Source organism: Saimiri boliviensis, chromosome X (assembly GCF_048565385.1).
Source record: "Saimiri boliviensis isolate mSaiBol1 chromosome X, mSaiBol1.pri, whole genome shotgun sequence".
In the NCBI taxonomy this organism is placed as follows: Eukaryota; Metazoa; Chordata; class Mammalia; order Primates; family Cebidae; genus Saimiri; species Saimiri boliviensis.
Window position 1 is genome coordinate 117,747,602 of NC_133470.1, and position 24,213 is coordinate 117,771,814.

Sequence of the window (24,213 nt, forward strand, 5' to 3'; positions counted from 1 at the left end):
TATTTGAACACATTGCTGTATGTACATCTGAAGCATATCACAATAGTTACTGTGCATTATGGTGACTTTGAGGTATTTTGAAATGCTTGTATCTATTTTAGACATGTGGGCAGAAAGATTTCTCCCAAAAGGTGAAAGATAAGTGAGTTTTGATATTTTAATAGTTAACCTCCCCCAGTTGTTTTTACTTTAAAGTAATTTAAAAAACTGTATAGAAAACTAGGCTATTCAGGGTTGTTCTGGTAGTTAAAGGTTTACTGTAGCAATGTATTTAGACTCAGTTGTGTTTCCTGTGCGTATGCCCAGTCTGCCTGATTAGATTATAATGGTCTTGTGGCCAGGGAACATGTGTTCTTTTATATATTTGTAATATCTAGCAAAGTCAGAAGTTCTTGATACTTATTGATGACTGAAATAACTCACTCAGCATGTATCTTCTTTCTACAGGTTTTGGGCTAGGTATAGTAAGTTGATTGGTTTCATTTATGAAGTTCAAGGAGACGATCTTACCCTATCAGTAATGGCTAATATGCTAAGGAGATCTCAGTTGAAATCAATGCACTTTAGTTGACAGATGTGAAAGTGTGGTCCTAATTAATAAATGTGCTTTCCCCCTGTTTAGAGTATCAGTTTAAGCTTGATCTTGCCTATTTTTGGAATACACGTTGTGGTGTTCTGTGCTTTACAAATCTGAATCTGAAAAATTGGTATTTCTAGAAACCCCTAAATGTAATTTCTGAACAGTGTCATAGAAATTTAAACAAATGGCTAGACCCTGCAGTGGAAGACTCATAAAAATGCTGTCAGTCCAGCTGAATAAGGAATGAGTTAATAAATATATGCTAGCTAAATGGAAAGTGTATTTTACTCAGTGTTGTGTAGCTTCAGAAATCCATGAGAAGTAACTGATTATTTAAAAGATGTATTTGATTTTGAAAACATGAAGTGGTTCTGAATTTATTTTTTGAAGTAGACAGACATAGAAAGGCAGTCAGGAAACCCAGATTTAGATTACCTCTAGCTTAAATCTAGATTCAACCTAGAAGATGAATTCTGTTTTTATTAAAATGACATTTACTTTAGTTAGCTATAGACCATGAGATAAAAGAAAAGAAATGATTTCCCTTTCATTGGATAGCCATCGCATCCAAATAATAAAAGTTAAACATAATGTCAAAACAATGCTGTGATTATTTTACGACACATGAACACTTGATGTGGCATGTGATAATGATGTTGTAAATCATAGGATTTTAATTGAATTGCTGTTTGCAGGGATAGCAATTTTAAATTACATGCATTTCAGCTAGAGTCTATAATTTAGACCTATGACTATACACTTGGCATCTTTCAGTATAACTGCCTCTGTACTCTGTAGCTGTTTGGTAGAATTTAAAATCACCAAAGAGAAGATTTCTAAATTAGAAAACTAAAAGGATCTGGAAATAGTCATGAAAATAGAGGTGTTGACCAGGTTGCTAAGTCTCCTGGATAGTGCCGTAGTGGACAAATGACATGACTATAAGGACATATTTAAGAAAACTGTTGGATTCCATGTTATGGCAGTGGGTCACAAGGTTCAAGTTTCAAATTGAGCCTCCTCATTCATCATTTGGTCAAAACCTTTTATTTTTAGACAAAAATAGTTTCTGTGGCCATATGCATAGGAAATTCAGTTTTAATGATTAAGCTTGGAAAATTGTAAAAAAAAAATAAGCAATTGAATATAAGTGGCTCTTTTTCATGGAAATTTCAAATAGTGTTAAATAGTCTTAATTAGCCATTAGGATTAGCTTTCTGTGAAAGTGCTGCTGGTTACAAAACGTTATTTTGATTATAAGTTTTTTTTTTTTTTTTTTTTGAGATGAACTCTTGCTCTGTCTCCCAGGCTGGATTGCAGTGGCACTATCTCAGCTCACCAAAACCTCCACCTGCCAGGTTCAAGGAATTCTTCTGCCTCAGCCTCCTAAGTAGTTGGGATTACAGGCACGTACCACTGCACCTGGCTAATTTTTGGTACTTTTAGTAGAGATGGGATTTCACCATGTTGGCCAGCCTGGTCTTGGTCTCCTGACCTCAGGTAATCCACCTGCCTCGGCGTCCTGAAGTGATAGGATTACAGGTGTGAGCCACTGCAACTAGCCTCTATGTGTATTTTTAACCAAGATTTATAAATAGGAAGATGAAGAGATTGGATAACCAGGTAATCTTCCAACCTCATATTTGGTTATAACATTTATGATGCACATGTGAATGTTATAATAACTTTTTGTATGTAAATATACATTTTTCAAGGTAGTAGCACTATTTCATTAATGTAAAATTGGGATGTTGAAGAAAATATACTCTTCTAAAAGTATTTCATAAATTCAGATTTTTATAAAAGTATAGGTATTTCTGAAACAATATAGAGTATAGCAAATATTGAATTTGTTTAACTGGCATGTCTTTTGAGATTTGGTAGGTGATGTGCTTATTACTGAAAAATTTTTCAACCATCATAAAGAAACATTATTAGAAATTGTTCATTCTTACCAAAATAGTGCAAGATTTACAAATATAAATGTTTCAGTATTCCTTACATTGTCTTCATGTAACTTTGGCAGTCTTGTTTCTATATTTGATGCTACTAAAATTAAAACAAGCGAGTGAAACTATTTTGAAAGCTTCATATGAATGTATTTTCATTCACTAAAGCCATATTCTAAACTGTTCAGTTGCACCATATATTTTACGTGACTTTTTATTTTGATAAGTTTACAGATTCAATCAGAAAAGCTAATGATGGCTTGACTATTTTATTTACCCAAAGTAGTTTGAGGAGATACTTAGGAAGTTGCTGAGAGATGACTAAACAGGTGAGTGATCACTATTTCAGATGAAAGCAGAGATTTTTTTGATTGGGATGATTAGTTTTACTTAAGGAAGTATATATATTCTGGGTGATTTCCTTCAATATATGCTTACTTTTAATAAGATAGTATGTTTTTATATATTTTTTCATTTTAAGAAGATTACAGCCAAAAATGATCAAACTAACAGATAAATATTCCTCTTAGCCTCTGCTTTTGGTAACAGCACATTTAACAACAGTATTTTAAGGATCTTTCATGTTATATTCTGGCTTCAATATATAATTCTGATTTAATCACTTCTCTGCTTGTAAATTTTCCTTTAAATTTACTCAACAAATACTTACCAACTGCTTTCCAATGGGCCAGGAATGGTGCATGATTAGCAAGATACAAAGATTCAGGAATTCCTTCTTGAAGGACACATCAGAATTTGAGAAAGACATCTTGGGCAGATGAAGTAACATAGCTATAGCTATAGCATAGGGTATAGTAATAGGATGGCCTCTTTTTGGAGCATTGATCTGCTAGGCACGGTGGTTCACACCTGTAATCCTAGCACTTTGGGAGGTCGAGACAGGCAGATCACTTGAGGCCAGGAGTTCGAGACCAGCCTGGCCAACATGGTGAAAACCCATCTCTATTAAAAATACAAAAAATTAGCCGGGCATGGTGGCACATGCCTGTAATCCCAGCTACTCAGGAGGCTGAGGCAGGAGAATTGCTTGAACCTGGGTGGCAAAAGTTGCAGTGAGCCAAGATGGTGCCACTGCACTTCAGCCTGGGAAACAGAATGAGACTCTGTCTCAAAAATAAATAAATAAAATAAAATAAAAACCATCAATTTCCAGTATCACAATCCCAAACATATACAAACATCCTGGTTTGAAATTTAAAACATTTTTTTTAAACAGATGGGAACACTTTGAAGCATACAAGAGCAGAAAAAAGAAGAAAAAAGAAAAAAGAAAAAAGAAAAGCATAAAGAGTAAAGATAGTGCCAGAAAACAAAATAAAGAAGGAAGGGCAAGAACTTCTGAATTTCCCATTCAGTATTATTCCTTTTTTCAGCTTTAGTGAAAGAGTAAAGGTAGTCAGAATCTGTGGATCATTGGGCCTGCAACAACTGGAACTTTGTTCTCTTCTCAGTCTCTCTCTATTTTTGCTCACCCATCCCAGCTCCTATCTTAGCCCCATAACCTCTTTCATCTGATGCCCAACTATAACAAGTGTTACGTAAACATCAGCAATTACTACCACTCTGACTTTCCTTTCCCATTCCAGCCAGTCATTACTTTCCTCACTGCTATTGTCTTTTCCTTTGGACCCATTACCTAGTGTTTCTGCCTTTTCAGCATGCCAGCTCCTCTTATTGCTCTTTTCTCTCTGTCCAAAATGGCACTCTTCTTATCCTATGGAAATGTTACAGATAGGAAGAATACTGCCCTTTACATTGCTTACACCATCATGGTGTGAGAAATTCTCTATGCATATACATGAATGTGTGCCTGCATAACATTGTATTGTTTGATGATTTCGACTCATTTGTATTGCTTGATTATCTTTTAATATAAATCCAAGACATAGTTATGCTACAAAAGGGGATGTCTTTGCATATTCTTTGTTGGCCTACTAGATTTCACACAGTTCTGTTAAGGAAATTTCCAATGTAATACTTTCTAGTGTAGTTGTCTTCAAGAAACATCTGGGATTTTCTATTTTTCATTGTGGCAAGGCTACATATCTGAGTATCTAGTAAGAAAGTTTTGATGTCTCTGATAATTTCCTGAAACAAATAAAGGAGACACATGCATGCACAAATATATATAGTTATACATGTGTATAAAAGATGCACACAAACACACATCTACATAAGTATATAAGTGTACATAGCCATGAATGTGAACAATTTTATTTCCTTTAAGAAGGAATCCTTAATATATTAAGAATTTTTCTCTGCTATCCAGAATTTTTCATGTGTTTTAAAGGGTTTAACAGTCCTATTTGGTTGCTATCCAAGTACTTTTACTGATTGGTGGAACATAAACAAAGTACAAAATTTGGCATGATCTGCAGTCTTGTCTGAGCATTGTGAATAACATTGATATTTTAGATTGGTCTGAAGAGACATTTCAGAACTGAAAAGATTACACAGTGCCTGTTCATACAAACTCTGGCTAAGGCTATTAGTCTTTAGCTGTACCTACCACAAGATTAACCAAAACTTGTATGAAAAAGTAGGTAATTTCTTAGGGCACATCAGGAAAAAAATGGAGCAAGAGATTAGAAACATGATACATTAGTTCATTTGGTGAGTTGGTACTGGTGACAAATTGTAGCAGTCAGTCATCAAATTAAATTTTACTACAAAGTTATTTAGAACATTTACATTGAGAAAAAATATCAGACTATTGGCAATATATTTCCCTTTTCTCTCATACCATGACTGCTTAAGTTATATTTTCTTCCTGAACATTCTTAAACATCTTCTGGAATTTAGATTTGGAAGTGGTTCTTCACGCACAGCTTTTCTTTTTTGATTTTTCTCCCACTTCTGTTTTCCAGTGAACATATAATTGGAGGAGTTGATATCTCTTTGTAGTCTCGTTTCTTTAGAATACATTGAGACATTTATAGAATGTGGTTCACTTCAAATAGAAACATGCATCTTGTGGAATGGTTTCATTGGGAAGAACAGTAGGGATTCTACAAGAATTCTAGGAGATCGAAATCTGGTTTCTAGTTCCTCTTTTGCTTCTAGCTTGTGATACAACATTGGGCAAGTTAACTTCTCTGGGTTTCAGTTTTTTCGTTTATACAATTGAGGGTACTGAGAAAAATGAATTCTTAGAGTCCTAAAATTTCTAAAAATCTTCTCCTTTTACATTGGGAGCCAGGGAATTCTGTGCTATAAGATTTGGCTCTTTTTGTAGACTTGGCCAAGACCCATCATTGTCCTTTATTACATCTCTGAAATATGCTTTTCATAGGTATTTTTTAAACTGATTAGTTAATATTCATAAAATGCGTTAAAGAGCTTTATGTATGTTGTCTTTTTATCCTGTTTTATGCAATTGTATATAATAAAAGTCAAGTGTTATATAATCAAAATAAGTGTTTCCTATGATGTGATCAAGGGCTTTTTGACATTTACTATTCTAAATATTAAAGTAGTAGGACACTGAGCCTGCATAAAATTATACTTAAAATATATGCTTAATCATTTTTGTTCATTCCATAGGTGAACACATTTTTAGTTACAGAATATAATGGGAATTATAATCACACTCCATAGTTATGACTGGATTCTCCACCAGGGTAGTAACAATTGATTTGTTTGGATGCTGTTAATTTGTAATTGGGATTATTTTACCTGGCTGAAGTTTATTTCTGAATGATATGTGAGGAATAGTGTTGTTAAGTGAATTAATAATGTAAAATATTGTTCGTGAACTGTATTTCTGATTAAAGGAATTATTTTTAAGCACTTTGGCATAATAGTTGTCAGCTAATGAGAGGTAATTATAAGCGACTTAATTTATTAAGGGAAAAGTAAGAACTGAGTATATATATATATATGTCTCCACCATCAAATATAATGCTTTTAGGGTTTTTAGGTGTTTTGAGTGCTGAGGATTGGGTGTAGGGAGACAGTCTCACTTTCTTTTCACTCTGAACAAATATTAAATTTGGAGTACCACAAAAAAATATTGAATATTAAGTCTGCAAGAAATCTAGACTGCAAATTGACATAGGGGACTCATGGTATTAGATGGCTTCTTTGGAGCCTAATGAAATTAGACAAAAAATATGTTGATTTTTTGAATCAGTTGAGTGTTTATAGAAGAATAATAACTTGAATGTTTACAATAAAGTGATCTTCACTTGTTTGTGGTGGTTCCCTTTTTTAAAAAATTTTTTATTGCATTTTAGGTTTTGGGGTACATGTGAAGAACATGCAAGATTGTTGCATAGGTACACACATGGCAGTGTGATTCGCTGCCTTCCTCCCCCTCACCTATATCTGTCATTTCTCCCCATGCTATCTCTCCCCACCTCCCCACCCTGCCGTCCCTCCCCCATTTCCCCCCAACGGACCCCAGTGTGTAGTTTGGAAAACTCTACCTTAACTTGCCTGTTTTCCACTCACCAATATTTGAGAAGTCTTTATGAACAGATAAACTGCTGGAAACATTTCACTACCATGTTTTTACACGGGTTTTTGGATCTTTATTATCAGAAGGTGAAGTAACATTTGCAATTACTGCTTTGTAAAATTTTCATAAGCTGGAAAATGATTCAATCTCCTTTCTAAAACATCACCTTCTTACTACCTGATATATACCGGTTTTATGTTTTATATTTTTAAATGTTTTCAAATGCTTCAGGTTTTGAAAATTTATTTGAAACTTACTGTGGAATGAGACATTTCAAACTTGATATGTTCATACCTGTGTGTGTCTGTGTGTGTGTGTGTGTGTGTGTGTGTGTGTGTGTATATTTCTCCTTCTTTGGGTTTCAAATAAGTTGCCCCTGCAGATTATACCTGAGGCATTTTTGCTTTATAAGTACTAACGATTATTACAGAAAGCCTTCTAATGTAAAATATTGACTGTAGTTTATGCATATTAGTGGTAGGTTTAAACAAATTTTAAATTGTATTTTGGCTACTAATGCATTGATAAATATTCCTTTCTCTGATTCCTTTGACGATTTCTATGAGTCTGTTTTGTGTGTGAGTACTAAAAGGAGTATATAATTTAACACTTTAAATTGCTTGACTTGGTTTTTGGGGGCTGTTTCTTTTGTATGCTAGGTTGAATAAAAATGGCATATGAGGTAATGATGGTTGAGTCCACATTTACTTGTCAATCTTTCAAAATAAGCTTTCTCTTTCCATACATGTATGTATGCATATATGTAAATACTGCATGTACATATGTTCTGTGCTTCACAGGAAAATAGTAGTTTGTCTTCTTGCCTTGATATTGATCTGTATCTTAAAAGGAAGGTATTTGTGATTACCTTGGCTGATTTCAGGCGGTGTTTCTCATATATTAAATTTGGTATTCTGGAATTTTTGAAAATAGTTCCCTACTGTGGAAACATTCATCTGTGCTTCTAAAACATAGATGAAAAAGCCTCTTAGGAGACTAAATATCAATCTTTAAAAACTAGGAATAATTTGGAAACATTATCTGAAAGTCAACTATTTAAATTGGAAGCACGAGTTTATTGTTTGGATACAGACTTGAAAGTAAATATGAGTGCTTTGTCACTGCAGTGATTTTTAAAAATAGGTAGTGGCTTTCATGTCAATCGTGGTCTGCCTTTACTAAGCTTGCATTGATGGAAATGGATAATTCTATTTTTAGGTAGAGGCTGAAGGGTACTATGATTGTGAATTGCCTATATCAGGGGTAAAATTCTTCAGCCTGTAAATAAAGCGTTCGGCATAATACTCATTTAACCTATTTTCACTTTATAGAATTGTGTAGAAGATTCATGAATTTGTTTTGGTGCTTTAAACAGAAGCTTAAAAGTCACTTTCAGGGAATTTACAATACTATTTTCTGGCAGTATTTTAAAACAATATAGATGAATCCTTTATTTGCTTTCATGAAATACCTTAAGCTGCCTTTGACAGCAGCTTCAATTTTTGAACCTCCTTGACAATCGCTAATCCCTAGAGGTTACCGGACTCCCTGCTAAGCTTTGGAGTGGTCCCTGCTGGACACCTGCTTGGCTAGCAGCCTAAGTCTTTCCTCTAGGCAATTTGTGAGCTGTTTGCGGGGGAGGGAGGGGAGGAGTAAGTGGGGGAGAACAAGAGGGGAAAGGGGAGAGAAGGGGAGGGCAGCATTGAATTAGATTGTTGATAGCGTCCCTCTGAGGACTGCTATTAAGAGCATGCTACTCTACTTCTCTGCTGCAGAAGACAGAGTGATATTTGTGTAACCACAGCATGTTGTAAATGTATGAGATTTTGCTCATCCCGGCTTGGAAATAAGAATAGGAAAGGAGAGCAACTTGAATCAGAAGCTACTAGAAGAGCGTGCAGAGTTCTGCAGCAGTTTATATTTGTTCTTACATTTTGCCTTCTCCTAGCTGGAAAACAGAGGGACTGGAATTTTTGAAACGGGATTTTCCCATAATGGCATTCTTGTATTGTGTGGCCAGAGCTTGCACAGGAGGAAAGCAGGCTGCTGAATTTAGTCACTGATCTCTATTAGCGGTGGCCTAAGGCTATGCTGAGGTTTATATCCCATTTGTATTGTTGCAGCTCAAAAGAAGATTGTTCAGAGGATGACAAGTGTATTCTGAGTAGGTATGTTGTTTCATTTTCATATGAAACCTATCTATGTTTTTTCTTGCTACTATTGGTCAGAAATCAGGTTAATAGGTGCAGAATATAGTACAGTGCTGCAGTATCCCTGTTAAGGTAGAACAATGGTATTGCAAGCTTAAAAAAAATCCTAGCTGCTTTTATTAAATAAAGCCGCATTGTATGGTATGCACAGTGCAGTCTTAAAAAATTATACTGCAGTCAATGCTTTTCTGGCACTATTGTTGAGTTGGAATGATAGAATCATCATATTGCTTTAGGGGACTGAAGGATTTAAGGAGGTACCTTGCAGCCCTATTTTACAGATTGGAAGCATCGGTTTAAGGGCACTGGCTGAATCCTTTGCTTGTTCTCCGCGGCAGCCACTGCTGTGCCAGTACAGTGTGGAATGGAAGTCCTAGTTGGTAGTCTGTTATGGAAACGCTCTTTACTGTTATTGTAGTACCGTGGTGACAACATGCCATTGAAATGGAAAACGAGCTCTCCTGCTATCTGGAAATTCCCAGTTCCTGTGCTTAAAACATCCAGGTCAACTCCACTTTCTCCAGCATACATGTAAGTGAGAGAAAATAGGATATTAAAGTGGGATTTCATTCATGAGTCTACCTTGTGGCAAAATGGGGGCGGGGGAACCCCCAAACAGCAACATGCAGAAACCCACAGGATTAAAAACCTCAAGCTTGATTACATTTAAAGATGTTGGCATGCCCACATTTCATCATTGTTTTGTTTTCCTAAAGTTTTATGTTTATTTAAAGTGTTTTCTCGTAATCCAATTACCAATGTGAAAGTACAAAGGTATAACCAAGGAATTGCAAAAGAATTAACTTTAATCTTTAACATATGTTGGATTTGTTTGAATTTTTGAATATCTAAAACACTTAGGGTGATTTCTTTTGTGTAATGGTATTATAAAAAAAAACCCTGATGATTGATGGTGGTATGTTAAATATGGAAATAGCTCTATAGTATTTTTTCATGAATTAGAAACAGAGTTAACATTGGTCAGAAAATGAGTCTTTTAATTGAGACTTTAATACTTTAGTTGTGTATGAATATTAATATGCTTGGTATTACATCTTTCAGTTTTATCATTCAAGTTCTCAAGTATAAGTTTGAATTTGTGCAAATTCTATCCCTATGAGCAGTTACTTATATTATAGGGATTGAAAAAGTATTCTACAAATGTCTGTTTTAAAAATGTATTTTAAGTAAATATGTACTGAAGTGCATTGGGAAGTCTTTCTAGAAGTTTTCAAAATTTTTGAAAATCTTTTTAAATTTGCAGTGTGGCTTTAAAGGCAAAATCCAGGAGATATAATAAAATGTTCTTTTAAAGTGTTGTTCATGATCCTTTTTGGTGGAGGAAAACCTAATATTTTTTAAAAAAAATATTACGAGGAAAGATTCAAAAAGAATGTCTTAAATTTGAGTGTTCCTTTAAAATTTTTTTTATCAGTAGGAAATATGTATATTAATATTTATCAGTAGAAAAGATGTGGAATATTTCTCCTGCCTTAGGTTAATTGTGTATTAGGTTAATTGTGTATTTAGAACTGGGGTGAGTTGCCATTTTTTAACTTAGTTTTTGTTTTATGTGAGGTTGAGATGCACAATGATATCTATCTCGTTTTTTGAAAGGCTTTCGGATGCTGAGGAACTGTGGTTATGCTCTCAGTCCAAAAGAAGCAATTCTCTGGAAAGTGCTGAAAAATGAGGCTATTTCAGAGTTAAATCCTGTCATCATTTTATTTTCAGATTTTTTAAATGTTTCTTTTCATTTATGCTCCAGGTTATTTTTATCTCTTTGGGTGTTAAACTTTTATTTTCTATGAAGTAAAAAAAATATAGGCTAGTTTGTAAAAAGAAATCAGCTACATTTGTTTTTCAAAAGCTGTGTTTGTCAAAAGCACAAATTAATGGAAGTGACAAGTGAATGGAGGTGACAAGTTAATGGAGCTCTTTCAAATAATTTGAGAAGATAGGATGCTTCCTGACTTTATGCATCTTAGCTGGCAAGGAAAGACTAAAGATTTACCAAAAGCAACTTTATTATAAAAACAAACCAAAACAAAAATCAGTAGGTTACAATTAATAATGGTTATTAAAGCTTTTTGTATGCCTACTATATTTTATTGTCCAAAAAATCCAAATTGCAGCCCCTATTGCAGCCGATTTGTCAATTTTTACAGATGGTTAAATAAATGCCCATATTTTATTAATTTATACTAGCCACAAACTCAGATACAACTCAACACAATATTTTAAATTAATCACTTTCTTCCTTTTAAGTACTTACCTCTTTGACATGATGATATGAGTGAATCGATTTACAGGACAGAACCTACAAAATATCATAGATCTTGCATGTTGACTCTTGGTTGTTGGTTGTACACATAGGTAGAATGGAAAAATATATTTGAAGAGCTTGTAATAGGCTGGAGTGTTTTGACATTGTAACAGACTATTTTGAGATTATAACACTCTAAATTATTGAATTGGTCTTAACTTATTTTTATTTATATGTATATTAATAATTAATAGTGAATAAATATGCACAGATAGAAATATATGTGAAATGTAGCAAGGCTAGCTTGGGGAGTTTAAATGAGGTTTTAAAATATACTGTTTAGTTTTTGATCATTTTAGATCACAGTTCATTGCCTCATTTGGCCAAAAATAAAAACATCATGTTTAACATGTTTTTCTCATCAGTACTTCTCTATATTCTGCAACACATTTATACACAAAATGTTACTTAAGTATAGCGTAATTTCACTTCAAAAACAATACAGACTAAATTAGATTACTGGGTCAAGTAACATTATATTTGGTCTCACAATTGCTTGGCTGGCACACATAGGTTTAAATGGTTATTTGTGTCTTTTGGATCTAAACTCTGCATTGAAATGGAATATTTAAATTCAGACTCCTCAATAAATTGTGATATATAGGAAACTTACCTGTAAAATCATGTATAAGTATTTAAAGTGTTATTTTGAATATAGGATTCTTCACAAGTGATATAAGATCTTTCCATACGTATGCTTGTGTAGCATCACTATTGGTTTGTAATGTTTTATCATTATTTACTGTGCTTTGTCAAATATACATTACATGGTTTTCATTGAAGACTTGGGTACTTTGTCAAAGACCGAAATTTCAATATAAAGTATTTTAGGTTGTAGTAAAAATGTGTTACAGTGATTGAGCATGTGTGGGAAAAATCTAAAGGCTCTTTACCATCTCTTTCTAAACCCAGTGTATGTGCTGCTTCACTGTAGCTCTTCCATTGATGCTACAGATAGGGCAGTACTGCTACACTAATGAAAGCTACAATAGAGGATATTTTACTTACTGCAAACATTGAACAGAAAGACTATTTTACTTTCTTCCTTGTGGGTTTAAAGTCCATGTTTGTTTTATTTCTGTTTGTTTAGAACTTGAATGACAGTTGAAATGTCCCAACATGTTCAAGATTTCTTTATGATAAAGACTATAGTATTCGTGGCAATATTAAGAGAAATAGCATTTTATATAGTATTTAAAAATTTTTGCTATAATGTCATACTAGAAAAGTGGGGTATCTTAAATACAAAAGATTCAGGAAAATAATGCTTTAGTCTCTGGATTGATTGATGACCAAATAGTCTTTATTGGGTAGATATATTTTTTTCAGCTTTAGATTTGAGCACTTGTAGGGTTGTGTGCCATCCATGTGGATTTCTGAAGGGACTGTCTTGATAGAAATTGAGTACTTGGTGACATGTGTTTGCTTTGCACTCTGTTCAACAGTAGGTTGAAGTTCAACCTTAGCCTGAGGGAGGATCTCCTGGCCAGTGTAAACTGCATTAGTAAAGACTCTGCCCCTGACCGGTGCAAACAATATAAATTACTCTGTCATTTTGCCTAAATTAATAAAGCTGAAAGGGCAATCACATCTAAGTGGTTTTATGGTGTTTAGGTATTCACTGTTTTAAAGCAGCAAATGGTTCCTTCAGGCTCATATTATAGGGTTAATGCCTTGTTAGATGCTAAGGACACACTGCAATAGAACAAAATTAGCACTAGTGAACCTTTTATCTTTTCTTTTCTAGCAGAGAGTTTTGACAATAATAGTGTGGCAAGGAGGAAGGCAATTAGGTAAGAATTAACCAGTGAAGTATAACAGTGAATTCTAGCAAGACAGACACTGTGAGATGTTTTCCTTAGAATGTTACCTTTCTCAATATAAAAGACAATGAATGTTAGTGAACTAGACTTGTTCTCCTTTAGTCCTTGCACTTACGTTCAGTTAGCTTCCCATTTATGATGATTTTGTTTAATATGTAAAAAATAGTTTTATAGTAAATGCCAATAACACAGTGTTTTATACCAATTGCTACTATAATTTCTTCAATAAAATTCAGTACCTGGAATTTCCTAAGAGTGCACATATTGTAAAAATGCTCCTTGTTTGACAGTGATTCACAGCACAGACATAATAAAAATATGCATTTTCTAAATTTGACATGTTTCTATCCCCTAAGATTGTCTTTTTTCCTCTAATTTAGCAAATAAAACAAAACACTGTGGTTAGAGAAATCTTTCTTATCTAGCAAAATACTTACTCAGTTGATAATCTCAAAATAGAAAAAAAAATTTAGTTAGTTGCTTTCAAAACATATACTTTTATTTGTTTGTGTCTACTTAATTTATTTTTACTACATATGAACAATCTAACAAAATTATGCGGAAAAAGAACACAACTAACAGCTAAGACAAATTAGTCTGCAGTTTTTGTGGCATGTTCTTTGCGAGTTTGCATTGTCTGAGCTTGCAGAAGGACTAGATGATCATTTATTAATGGAAAATCCTAGAGATAGAAGTGACCTTAGGGGTCATTTAGAAAGTCCCAATCCCCTTTAATGCAGAAACTCATTCCACGACACCTCTGGAAGAAGACATTTCAGGTCCTTCTTGAACACTCTCAGTGACAAAAAGCTCACTACTTCAGCAAGGCTGCACCTTTCATTCATGGACAGCTTTTCCTTTCATTGAGCAAAATCAGCTCTTTGTATCTTTTGTCTCATGTTCCCAGTGCAGCCTTATAGAGCTATATAGAAAAAAATGTATTCTGTCTATTACATACACACTTAGGTGTCTTCTCATGTGGCATGGTTTTCAGACTCTTCACTTTCCTGGGTTGTCCTCACATGGATGGTTTTTTCATGTTAATCTTTACATAAGATACTACATCTGAACATGATGCTCCCCATGGGATCCAACTAGAAGACAGTTCTCTTCCTTTAAGCAGAAGCTCTGTTTGTCTTAAAGGGCCTGAGATTATATTATTTTTTAATTATAGGATTCACACTGGCCCCTAGTGAATTTACAGTTTGCAAATTGCCTTTTTGAAGGCCTTATGATTGGATTGCTTGCTCCTCACTGTCTGTGTTTATTCTTTTAGCTTCTTCAGATCTTTTAGTCTGAGGAAGCCTGGCATGTGCAAGTGAAGGTAAAATTTTGCTTTAATGCCTATTGTGTATTTTTTTTACAGACCTCTTGAAATCATTTAATGTTAACAGAAAAATATTGCACAGAAGACACTTGCAAGACAGACAGCTAGTGTTTCTGTCACTTTCATATATTTCAAAGACATTCACCAGTTAATAATTATCTAGATTCATTGTTTTTATACTTAGTATTTCTTTCAAGTAATCCCTCCCCCCACTGCAAAGAAACCACTTTCTACAGAGGAAAGAGAGGCAGAATTTCAAATGTCCATACCATCAGGAGAAGTATGGAGTAACTGAGAATTTCACATATTCTACTTGAAACTTAGAATATTTAGTTGAGATTTAATTACAGCCAAACTTGGGGAGAGGGAGGGGTGAGAAAGTAGTAGGGATAGGCAAGTATTTGTGCTAATGTCTTGCAGTTAAAGAGTTAAGAATTATAAACAACATACATGACAACATTTTAGATTGACATGGCTGCCATGGTGTATTGCTTTATTTCCTCAAGACTATGAGAAAGACGTGGTATAAACCTGAGATTCTTGGGGAATCATTACATAAAGAAATTACTGAGTAATTTGTTTTGGAAAGTGCTCAGTTCTTTTTCAATCACCTTGTATATTAAGTTTATAAGATTCAGCAGTTACTAAACTGTCTGTTATGTGCCAGGCATAACTCTGCTGAGGATTAAAGGTATAGTTCTTGCAATCTTTCAAAGTGATTATTTTTTACCTTCCATGCTATCTTCATTCATAAACAATTAAATTGCTTAATTTATTCTACTGCTGTGAAAATTCAGAACCGAGACAGTTTTAATAAATTCTTGCTTACTGTACTTTCAATGTTGATAATGGATTTAAGGGCAATGAAAACACTACAGAAGAAAAATCTGTCTGGACTAAATGAGGAGACTTAAATTGGAGGTACGTAACACGTTTTAAAGTGCTTATTGCCCAGGGTGGAAAATGAAGCAATTTATGTTTAAACTTGATAATATCTTTTTAAACAACAAGAATGGAATGCCATTCTTCACATTGGACAGGGAACAATTTACTGTTTAGGTGTTTTATAGCACACTAAGGTACATATATTACCTTCCAAGTAGTAATAATTTGATCTCAAACTGTAAGATGGAATCTCAGTTTAAAATAAAATTATATAGTGTTTCCAATTATACTAAAATATTTTTCCCAGCATAACTTAATATGATGAGGGTATCTGTTGTTTTTACCCATTTTCTCCCCAAATTTATGATATGCCAAGACAAGAACATGCCCAATTTATTGGAGAGCAGTTCTTGCAATATATTTCAATGGAGTAATGAAATAACTTCAAGAACATGCCCAATTTATTGGAGAGCAGTTCTTACAATATACTTCAATGGAGTAATGAAATAACTTATCTTCAATACCAAAAAAAATAAAAACAACTTTCAGAACTCTAGGAGATTAAATTTTAAAATCTAGCTTGTATAACAAAGAGATACTCTAAATTTCATTAGACATATTTAATCCAAAATTTTAAATGTCCTGGTTTAGTGTAGTTAAATATAATACAATTTATTTTCTTCTACTATAGAAGTTCTAAGCACTTAATTTGGTTCCTCCTGAAAAGCCCTATAAGAGTACATCTTCTCCCTATTTTTATGAATAAGGACATAAGATCAGAGAGGTTAACTGACTTGCTTAATGTTACATATCAAATTAGAAGTTGAGCCAGAACTCAAATTTAGAGCCACATGATTTCAAAGCTCATAATTTCTCCAATGCCTTTTCATTTTTATAGACTTCTGCTATTTTCATGCCATTTATTAATTATATAATACTTTACTGGGATTAGAAGAACAGAGGAGTATGGTAGATGGGAAAAGCTTTTGGGTGGTGGTATAGGAAGAGGTTAGAAAGCTTTACTTGCATACTGTAAAGTGGTGAAATTGAAGGAAAATATTGAGGCAATTATCTTTTCTTGCTCATATGAAATTGGGATTAACTTCATTGTCTCCTGATGTTTCCATAGTTCCTTGAAGCACTATTCCACCATCACTGATTATACACCTTTCCCACCCATAGTGATTAGCTACCATGGACAGTGCTATAGCTGGCCTACTCTTTTTAGTATGTTCCAAGGGTTCTACCCCAGTCAGTATGTTTAGTACTTTCCTGCTGACATTATCCTACCACTGCTTAATTGCTTGCAAGTACTCAATGAAGAAAAAAAAGGCCCAAACTTCTATGTATTACTTTTCTATTACTGCCATATCAAATTACTGCAAACAAATGGCCTAAAATGTCACACATTTATTCTTGTACAGGGTTTTTGTTTGTTTTGTTTTTTTGAGATGGGAATCTCACTGTGTCACCCAGGCTGGAGAACAGTGGCATGACCAAGGCTCCCTGCAGCCTCGACCACCCAGGCTCAAGTGATCCTCCTGCCTCAGCTTCCTTAGCAACTGGGACTACAGGCACACACCACCACGCCTGGCTTATCATTATTATTTTTTATTTGTAGAGGTGAGTTCTTGCTGTGTTACCCAGGCTGGTCTCAAACTCCTGGGCTCAAGCTGTCCTCCCATTTTAGCCTCCCAGAGTACTGGGATTACAGGCATGAGCCACTATGCTTGGCATATTATGCTATAGTTTTTCAGGTCAGAAATTTGGTACTGGTCTCAGTGGGCTAAAATCGAGTGTCAGCAGAACTGAGGCTCTAGGGGAGAATGTGTTTCCTGTTCATTCCTGTCATTGACAAAATTCAGTTCTTTGTGGCTGTAGGACCAAGGTTCCTATCATCTTGCTAAGGGACAATTTCACCTTCTAGAGGTTGCTTGCATTCCGGCCGCATTTCTCCCTCTTTAAGGCCAGCAACAGCAGGTTCAATTATTTTCACACTGCTTTCTGGCTCACTCTTCTGCATTCCTCTTCCATTTTTCAGGACTCATATAATTAGATTAGGCTACATGGATAAAACAAGACACTCTCCCTATTTCAGAGTTCGTAACCTTTATCACATTTTCAAAGTCTCCTTTGCCATGTAACAACATATCTACAGATTCCTGGGGTTAAGATGTGGACATCTTTAGGAGGTCATTTATTCTATCTATAATAATCTAGTTGAAATTGAACACAATCATGTTAGGCTTACACATGCATTGTAGAAAATGTTCCAATTAACCCAAGTGGTTCTATAAATTTTGCATTCCTATAACTAAACTATATTTATTAATCTAATCTCTGAATCAGTAGTTTTGTTCTTGAAAATTATAATAAACATTGCATAGACAGTTATCAAACCTTGCAACAATGATTTCCTGGATATATTATTAAAAATGTAATTATCCATTGACAGAATTATAATCTGGGGTTGTACTGAAAGTATCATGAAAACAAATTTCTCTTATTAGAGCTTTTATTGTGACCTACGTTTTATAAAATAGGCACAATTGTTTTGATTACATCGATTTTGCAAGCATATACTGGGATTATAATTGAATCATATAAAATACAGATATGAGTAAAATCATAGATGCTAGTTATTTAAAAACTCTATTTTTTCTTCTTAAAAATGCAGGTGATTTTGAGATCGTTCTCATAGCTCAAGTCTCTTATTAAAAGTTAATTAAGTAATAGTGCTACCTTTTGAATAAAATCATGAAATTAGTTTTCTTAATAAAATTTGATGCAACAAGCAGAATCATTCAGAATCACTCCACTGTTATTAGAGACATTTAAAAAGTACTAAAGTGTGTGCATAATATAAGTTTGTTGATGTTGATTGCATTTTACTGCATTGAAGAAAAATTTCAAAGGACTCTACATTTCTTTCTACGTTCTCAAAACATTTTCAGTTTATTCAAAGGACTGTTCGAAATCAGATTAAACATAAAGGCTACCAGAAAATAATAGTTAATAATTAGAAGGTCCTTGCATGTCTCTGGAAATTCAAGTAATACAGGTTGTTGAGAACCTTAAAAATATTTTCAAAACATAGTACAGAATTTGCTAGCATGGCATATGATTATGTAGTTGTTGCTAATGCACTTTAGTGTTTGGTCTTTGGCGGGTCCAGGGGGCAAATGATGAAATTTTGAGTGTCAGTTAACATCTATTGAGCGAAATAGGAACAGTTAATAGTCATTGACCATTAAACTTGATTCTTCAGCAAGTTATGGCCTCAAAAGGGGCATTTCCAAACTTGGAGGTGCATCCAGCAAAGTTTTGATCTCAGATCTGTTTACCAAACTTTCTAGACGTTGTCTGCCTCCTATTATGGCAGGTGCAGGGGCTGGATGGTATTTTAATTTATTTTTATTTTTTGTAGAGACAGGATCTTACTATGTTGCCAAGGCTGCCGTTAACTCCTGGCCTCAAGCTATTCCCCCTGTCCCCCACCTCGGCCCCCTAAAGGGCTCGAATTACAGACATGAGCCACCACACCTGGCCTTCTGTTGGTATTTTAAATTTAAAAGGTTTAGATGGAAAATATGATGCTTTAGAGAACTAAAATTTAGAGAACCAAATATTATGAGGATGATGAAGTGGAGTGGCAAGCTCAGTTGAGTGTATGTGGGCAACTGGACTTAACTTGTGCTTATGTGATCCCTCTGCACCTAACTGCACTCCCTTCTTGCTTCCCACATTTAAGTCTTTCACTGCAAGTGTTTCTAAAAGTTCTGACCGATCTTTGCTAATCATTTACAAGTTGCCCTGTAACGTACTTTATTTTCACTTTTTACTCTGGTTTCAAAAATATAGAACTTTTCACTGTTCAATGAGATAAGACCTTGACATCTTAGAATGAGCGTAATTATCTCACTCAGGGTTCTTTCAATCCGCAAACTGATAGGAACCTTAGAAATCACTCTTTTGGTCATACCATTTACCTTGAAAGAGAATGTGATATTAATGCCTGATCACTTTTCCTCTATCTGTGTACATTTGTATTTGATGATTTAACCCAGTCTTAACACGTATGTACATATTTCCTTTTTAAAATACCATTTCTTCAACTGCATTAAAAATTAGTGTTAAAGACCAGCTTACTACAAAATCTTAAGTAGATTTCTCTTTGTTAGATGTTATTATATCAGACCTTTTCTCTTGTCTGAAAGTGAAAATTGTTGTTAATTAATAGTCTGATCTAGCTTTAGTTTGGGTGGACCTACAAAATATTTGAAATAGAATTTTGAAAAGTATATGGATGACACTAGATTGTGATACATTGTCCAATAGATAATCCCTTATTGTCATCAAATTGAAGTGTTTTTTAAATTCATTATAATCACTTTCCTACAGAGGGTGTGTGCATGTAGTCATTTCTGAATGATTCACAGCTAAGCAAAAGTTCATGGAACTGGAACCAAAGGTTTGGTTTTAAGTAGACTGGAGACTTGGCTCATTAATCTATTTTTCATGGAAATATTGCTGAAGCATGTAGATAGATGCAATCAGTGTGTCTTTTTTTCAAATGATGTGATGTACCATCACATCATCAAGAGTTTTGACTTTCTTTCATATAATTAAAATTGCAGATTATATGTTTGAATAGTGAATATTGTATGATTGCTGATCTAGCCTTGCAGAAAGCCTGATCTGGAACAAGTAATCCTTTAAAATAATAGTAAGGAAAGTTGATGTTATTTATTTATTTTTATTTGGTGATTATATGCTGTGAACTGATACCTTATGGATTAGAGAAAAAAATTGGCAGTTGTTTTGTTACTGTGGTTTTTGTGAATTACAGAACATGATATCTGTTAGTAGATAATGGTAAGCATTTATTATAATTTTATATCATTTAATTATTTGGAAAGTAATTGATTTTTATTATCATCTCTTAGCAAGCAAGTATCCTGACTGCTCTTTGTTTTCCTATCATCTAGTGCAGTGCCTGGCACACAGCAGATGCTCAATAAATGTTGATTCTATAAATGAATTTAAAGAATAGTTTTTCAGTCTGTATGTCTGTGCACATCACTTCATGTGAGAGTGTTAAGTTTTTTTCATTTGATGTATGCAGTAATTGAATATATTAGTTGTCCCTTATGCATGGTTTCTAACTCCTTAGAATGAGTTACCCATGGTTCACCATGGCGTGAAAATAGGTGAGTACCATAGATAATTTGAGAAAGAGAGAAAGAGAGCACATTCACATAACTTTTATTATATTATTATTGTTCTACTTATTAGTTATTGTTGATATTTTACCGTACCCAATTTATAAATCAGGTAGTTACATATGTATAGGAATAAAATGTAGTAATATATGGGATATGGTACTATCCACAGTTTCAAGCATCCACTGGGGGTCTTGGAATGTATCCATCATGAATAATGGGGGATACCATGTATCATGCTCTTGTCAGAGTAAGTTATGTCTGTATTTCCTATGAAAAGAACTAATGAAAAATCCAGATTGTGTTCATTGTTGCTGATAAATACCATGTTGCAGGCACAGACTGAAAGTAATTTTACTAGAAGCAATTTACCAGTGACCAAAATACTTTAGTCATGGTTCATCCAATTGTAATTTGATAAACAAGTTTTTTTTAGATCAGTTCTAAGATAAAAACTACTCTCAAAGTTAAGAATTCTTTGACTTATTTTTTAAGCTCTTTATCATAATCATATCTTTATCATAAAACTGAAACATTTGTGTTTTGAAGCTAATATGGTTGTTTTTAAATGGTAATATGTTTTGTGTCTATAGTTTGATAAAAGAAATCACTGACTAGGAGAAAAAGAAAACCTGAATAGGGTTTAGGAGAAATAAATTAAAATTAACACTCAAAAAATATTTACATTTACTTATGTTCTGAATTTTTTATACTCAAAGGACTTCAACCTAACCGTAAAGATTTAGCCAATATTAGATTTAAATTAAATGAATTTTCCTTCCATTAAAAGTGATTAAATACAATGGTTTTTACACATTACTTGTTTAGCAATAGACAAAAGCACATAGCTGTGAATATGTAAAAGCAATATATTCCAAAGCAAAACAATTGGTAGTTTGTAAGTAAATTGGGATTTTTGTTTCTTCTGTAGTCATTAAACAAATGTTATTGTGAATAATTTGCTGGAATGTACAATTAGTTAAGGAGGGCTAGGCCATGAAGCCTTGACTTCAAGCATGTAGGATTTGGCTTTTGTTTGGCAAGCAGTGACTCACTGAATACTTTTGAGTAAGGGAGTGCTTTTCTGAGCTGTAAATACAATCACAGTATGTAAAAAGAGTGTAATGTATGTGAAAATTATAATTAAATCCAGGTAAGAGATGATAGAGACAAGAACTATGGTAGAGGAAGTGAGAGTGGAGAGGCATTGAAGGATAGGAGCATTCTAGAGAGAGATTTGGTAGAACTTAACAGTTGATTGGACATGGGAGATGGGGAAGAAGCAGGGGTCAAAGGTGGTCAAAATATTTTATCTATGGCTCTCTTGAATGTATAACATCAGGATACATTGAGATTCCTTAAATTTCTTCTAACTGACCAACCTTTTAGGAATGGTCATTAAGAAATAGGTATGTAGTCAAATTCATTACCATTAAGCATATCTTTAACCTATGAAAAGACTGGATTTTGAAGATGTGGAAATGATGATTGTTTCAACAAGTAGCTCTTGGAGATGGAGTGAGTGAGGGTAGTAGCATTTTTCCAACTAGCTAGGCAAACTTTTAACACCTTGACTCCCTGCTACTCTCATCTACTTGGTGACTCTTCTCCCCTTGTGTCTGCTTCTCACCTGCAGTTTGGGTGTGAAACACTGGTTTAAAGGACTGTATAAAAGGAAGGAAAGGAATACCTCTCCTTTTTTGTTTATCTCACATAGATTCAAGTAAGTACATTATTACTACTTCATAATTCACAGATTGCTTCTGCAAAACACATGCACATGCAATCTGAAAATGCTCTAGTTAGCTTAAATTTAAAATTCCCATTTAAATGACCAGGAGATTTGAATGTTTGATGCCTACTATACCATTTTTACCACAATTATATGTTCTACCAAGAACACATATCTGTCTTTTACCAGAAGCCATGGCGTTTCTTTCTTTCTTTCTTTCTTTCTTTCTTTCTTTCTTTCTTTTCTTTTTTTTTTTTTTTTTTTTTTTGACGAAGTCTCTCTCTGTCACCTAGGCTGGAGTACAGTGGTGCAATCTCGGCTCACTGCAACCTCCGCCTCCCAGGTGCAAGTGATTCTCCTGCCTCAGCCTCCCAAGTAGCTGGGACTACAGGTGTGCATCACCACACCTGGATAATTTTTGTGTGTGCTTTTTTTTTTTTTTAAGAAGAAACAGGGTTACGCCATATTGGTCAAAAACTGGTGTCAAACTCCTGACCTCGTGTCGTGATCTGCCTGCCTCAGCCTCCCAAAGTGCTGAGATTACAGGCCTGAGCCACTGCGCCCAGCCACCATGGTGTTTCTAAAAATAAACATCTTGCCCAGAAAGAGACAAATTCCTTGATGATTTATAATTTGGAACAGCCCCACCCTAAATCACCAGTCTGCCTTCCAGGAAAACATTATAAATTTTGTAAAGAATTTTTAATATGTTAGGTAATGACATATGGTCATGACACATAGGTACTTTGCCCAGATGACTCATTCCTTAGAGTTACTGCACCATGGGTAAACACTTATGGCGTTTTTGATAGAGCAACTTTTGTTATTCACGTTAGTAGAATTGTCTGTGGCTGGATACTGAAATTGCTCTGTGATATGGACTGGAGTATTATAGTGATCCTAATTAAAATAGCCTTCTAGGATGTAGTAAAATGGTGGATCCTGATGACATTTTAGGAGAAAAATAAGGAAACAGTTCTAGAGTTAAAGACTACATATATACCCTTGGAGTATGATAACTGAATTATGTAGGTAAGTGAGTGGGGTATAAGTAACAGTAAAGACTTTTTGTATCTCTTAACAACCTAAGAACTTGTGGCCAGCAGTGGATATGTTTCCTTATGGGAAGCATAGTACAAAAGGGAAAAGTTGAAATCTTATAACAAAGTTTTGTGGAAAAAAACCCTTAATGATGAGGCAGATATGCAGAAAAGGGACAATAACTTTAATGTTGAAAAATGATACTTAAATTAGAGTCTTTGCTTCCATTGAGCTCCATATCTGTGACAAGCTTTAAAGAACTATTCTAAGAGTGCTTCCCAAACTCATTAGGTTGAGAGCCTGTCTTCTTCTTTTTTAAAAAAATTATACTTTAAGTTCTGGGGTACATGTGCAGAACATGCAGGTTTGTTACATATGTGCACGTCTGCTATGGTGGTTTGCTGCACCCATCAACCCTTCATGTACATTAGGTATTTCTCCTAATGCTATCCCTCCCCTAGCCCCCATCCCCAATGGGCCCTGCTGTGTGATGTTCCCCTTTCTGTGGCCATGTGTTCTCATTGTTCAACTCCCACTTATGCATGAGAACATGCAGTGTTTGGTTTTCTGTTCTTGTGTTAGTTTGCTGAAAATGATGGTCTTTAGCTGCATCCATGTCCCTGCAAAGGACATGAACT

At 34.4% G+C, this 24,213-nt stretch overlaps 1 protein-coding gene across 10 annotated transcripts in view; it reads left to right on the plus strand.

Moving 5' to 3' along the window:
* Positions 1-24,213, plus strand: part of KLHL13 (kelch like family member 13) — a 198,236-nt gene that overhangs the window by 123,801 nt on the left and 50,222 nt on the right. Inside the window, exons 1-2 of one of the 10 annotated variants that reach the window (XM_010341690.3) lie at positions 8,716-9,177; positions 9,638-9,750. The exons of 8 other annotated variants lie outside the window; for them this stretch is intronic. In XM_010341690.3, coding sequence (XP_010339992.1) covers positions 9,653-9,750 — 98 coding nt within the window. In that variant the 5' untranslated portion in view covers positions 8,716-9,177; positions 9,638-9,652. Of the gene's footprint in view, positions 1-8,715; positions 9,178-9,637; positions 9,751-24,213 lie in introns of those variants that run through there. One more of the 10 variants, XM_003931056.2, reaches the window with a different exon arrangement.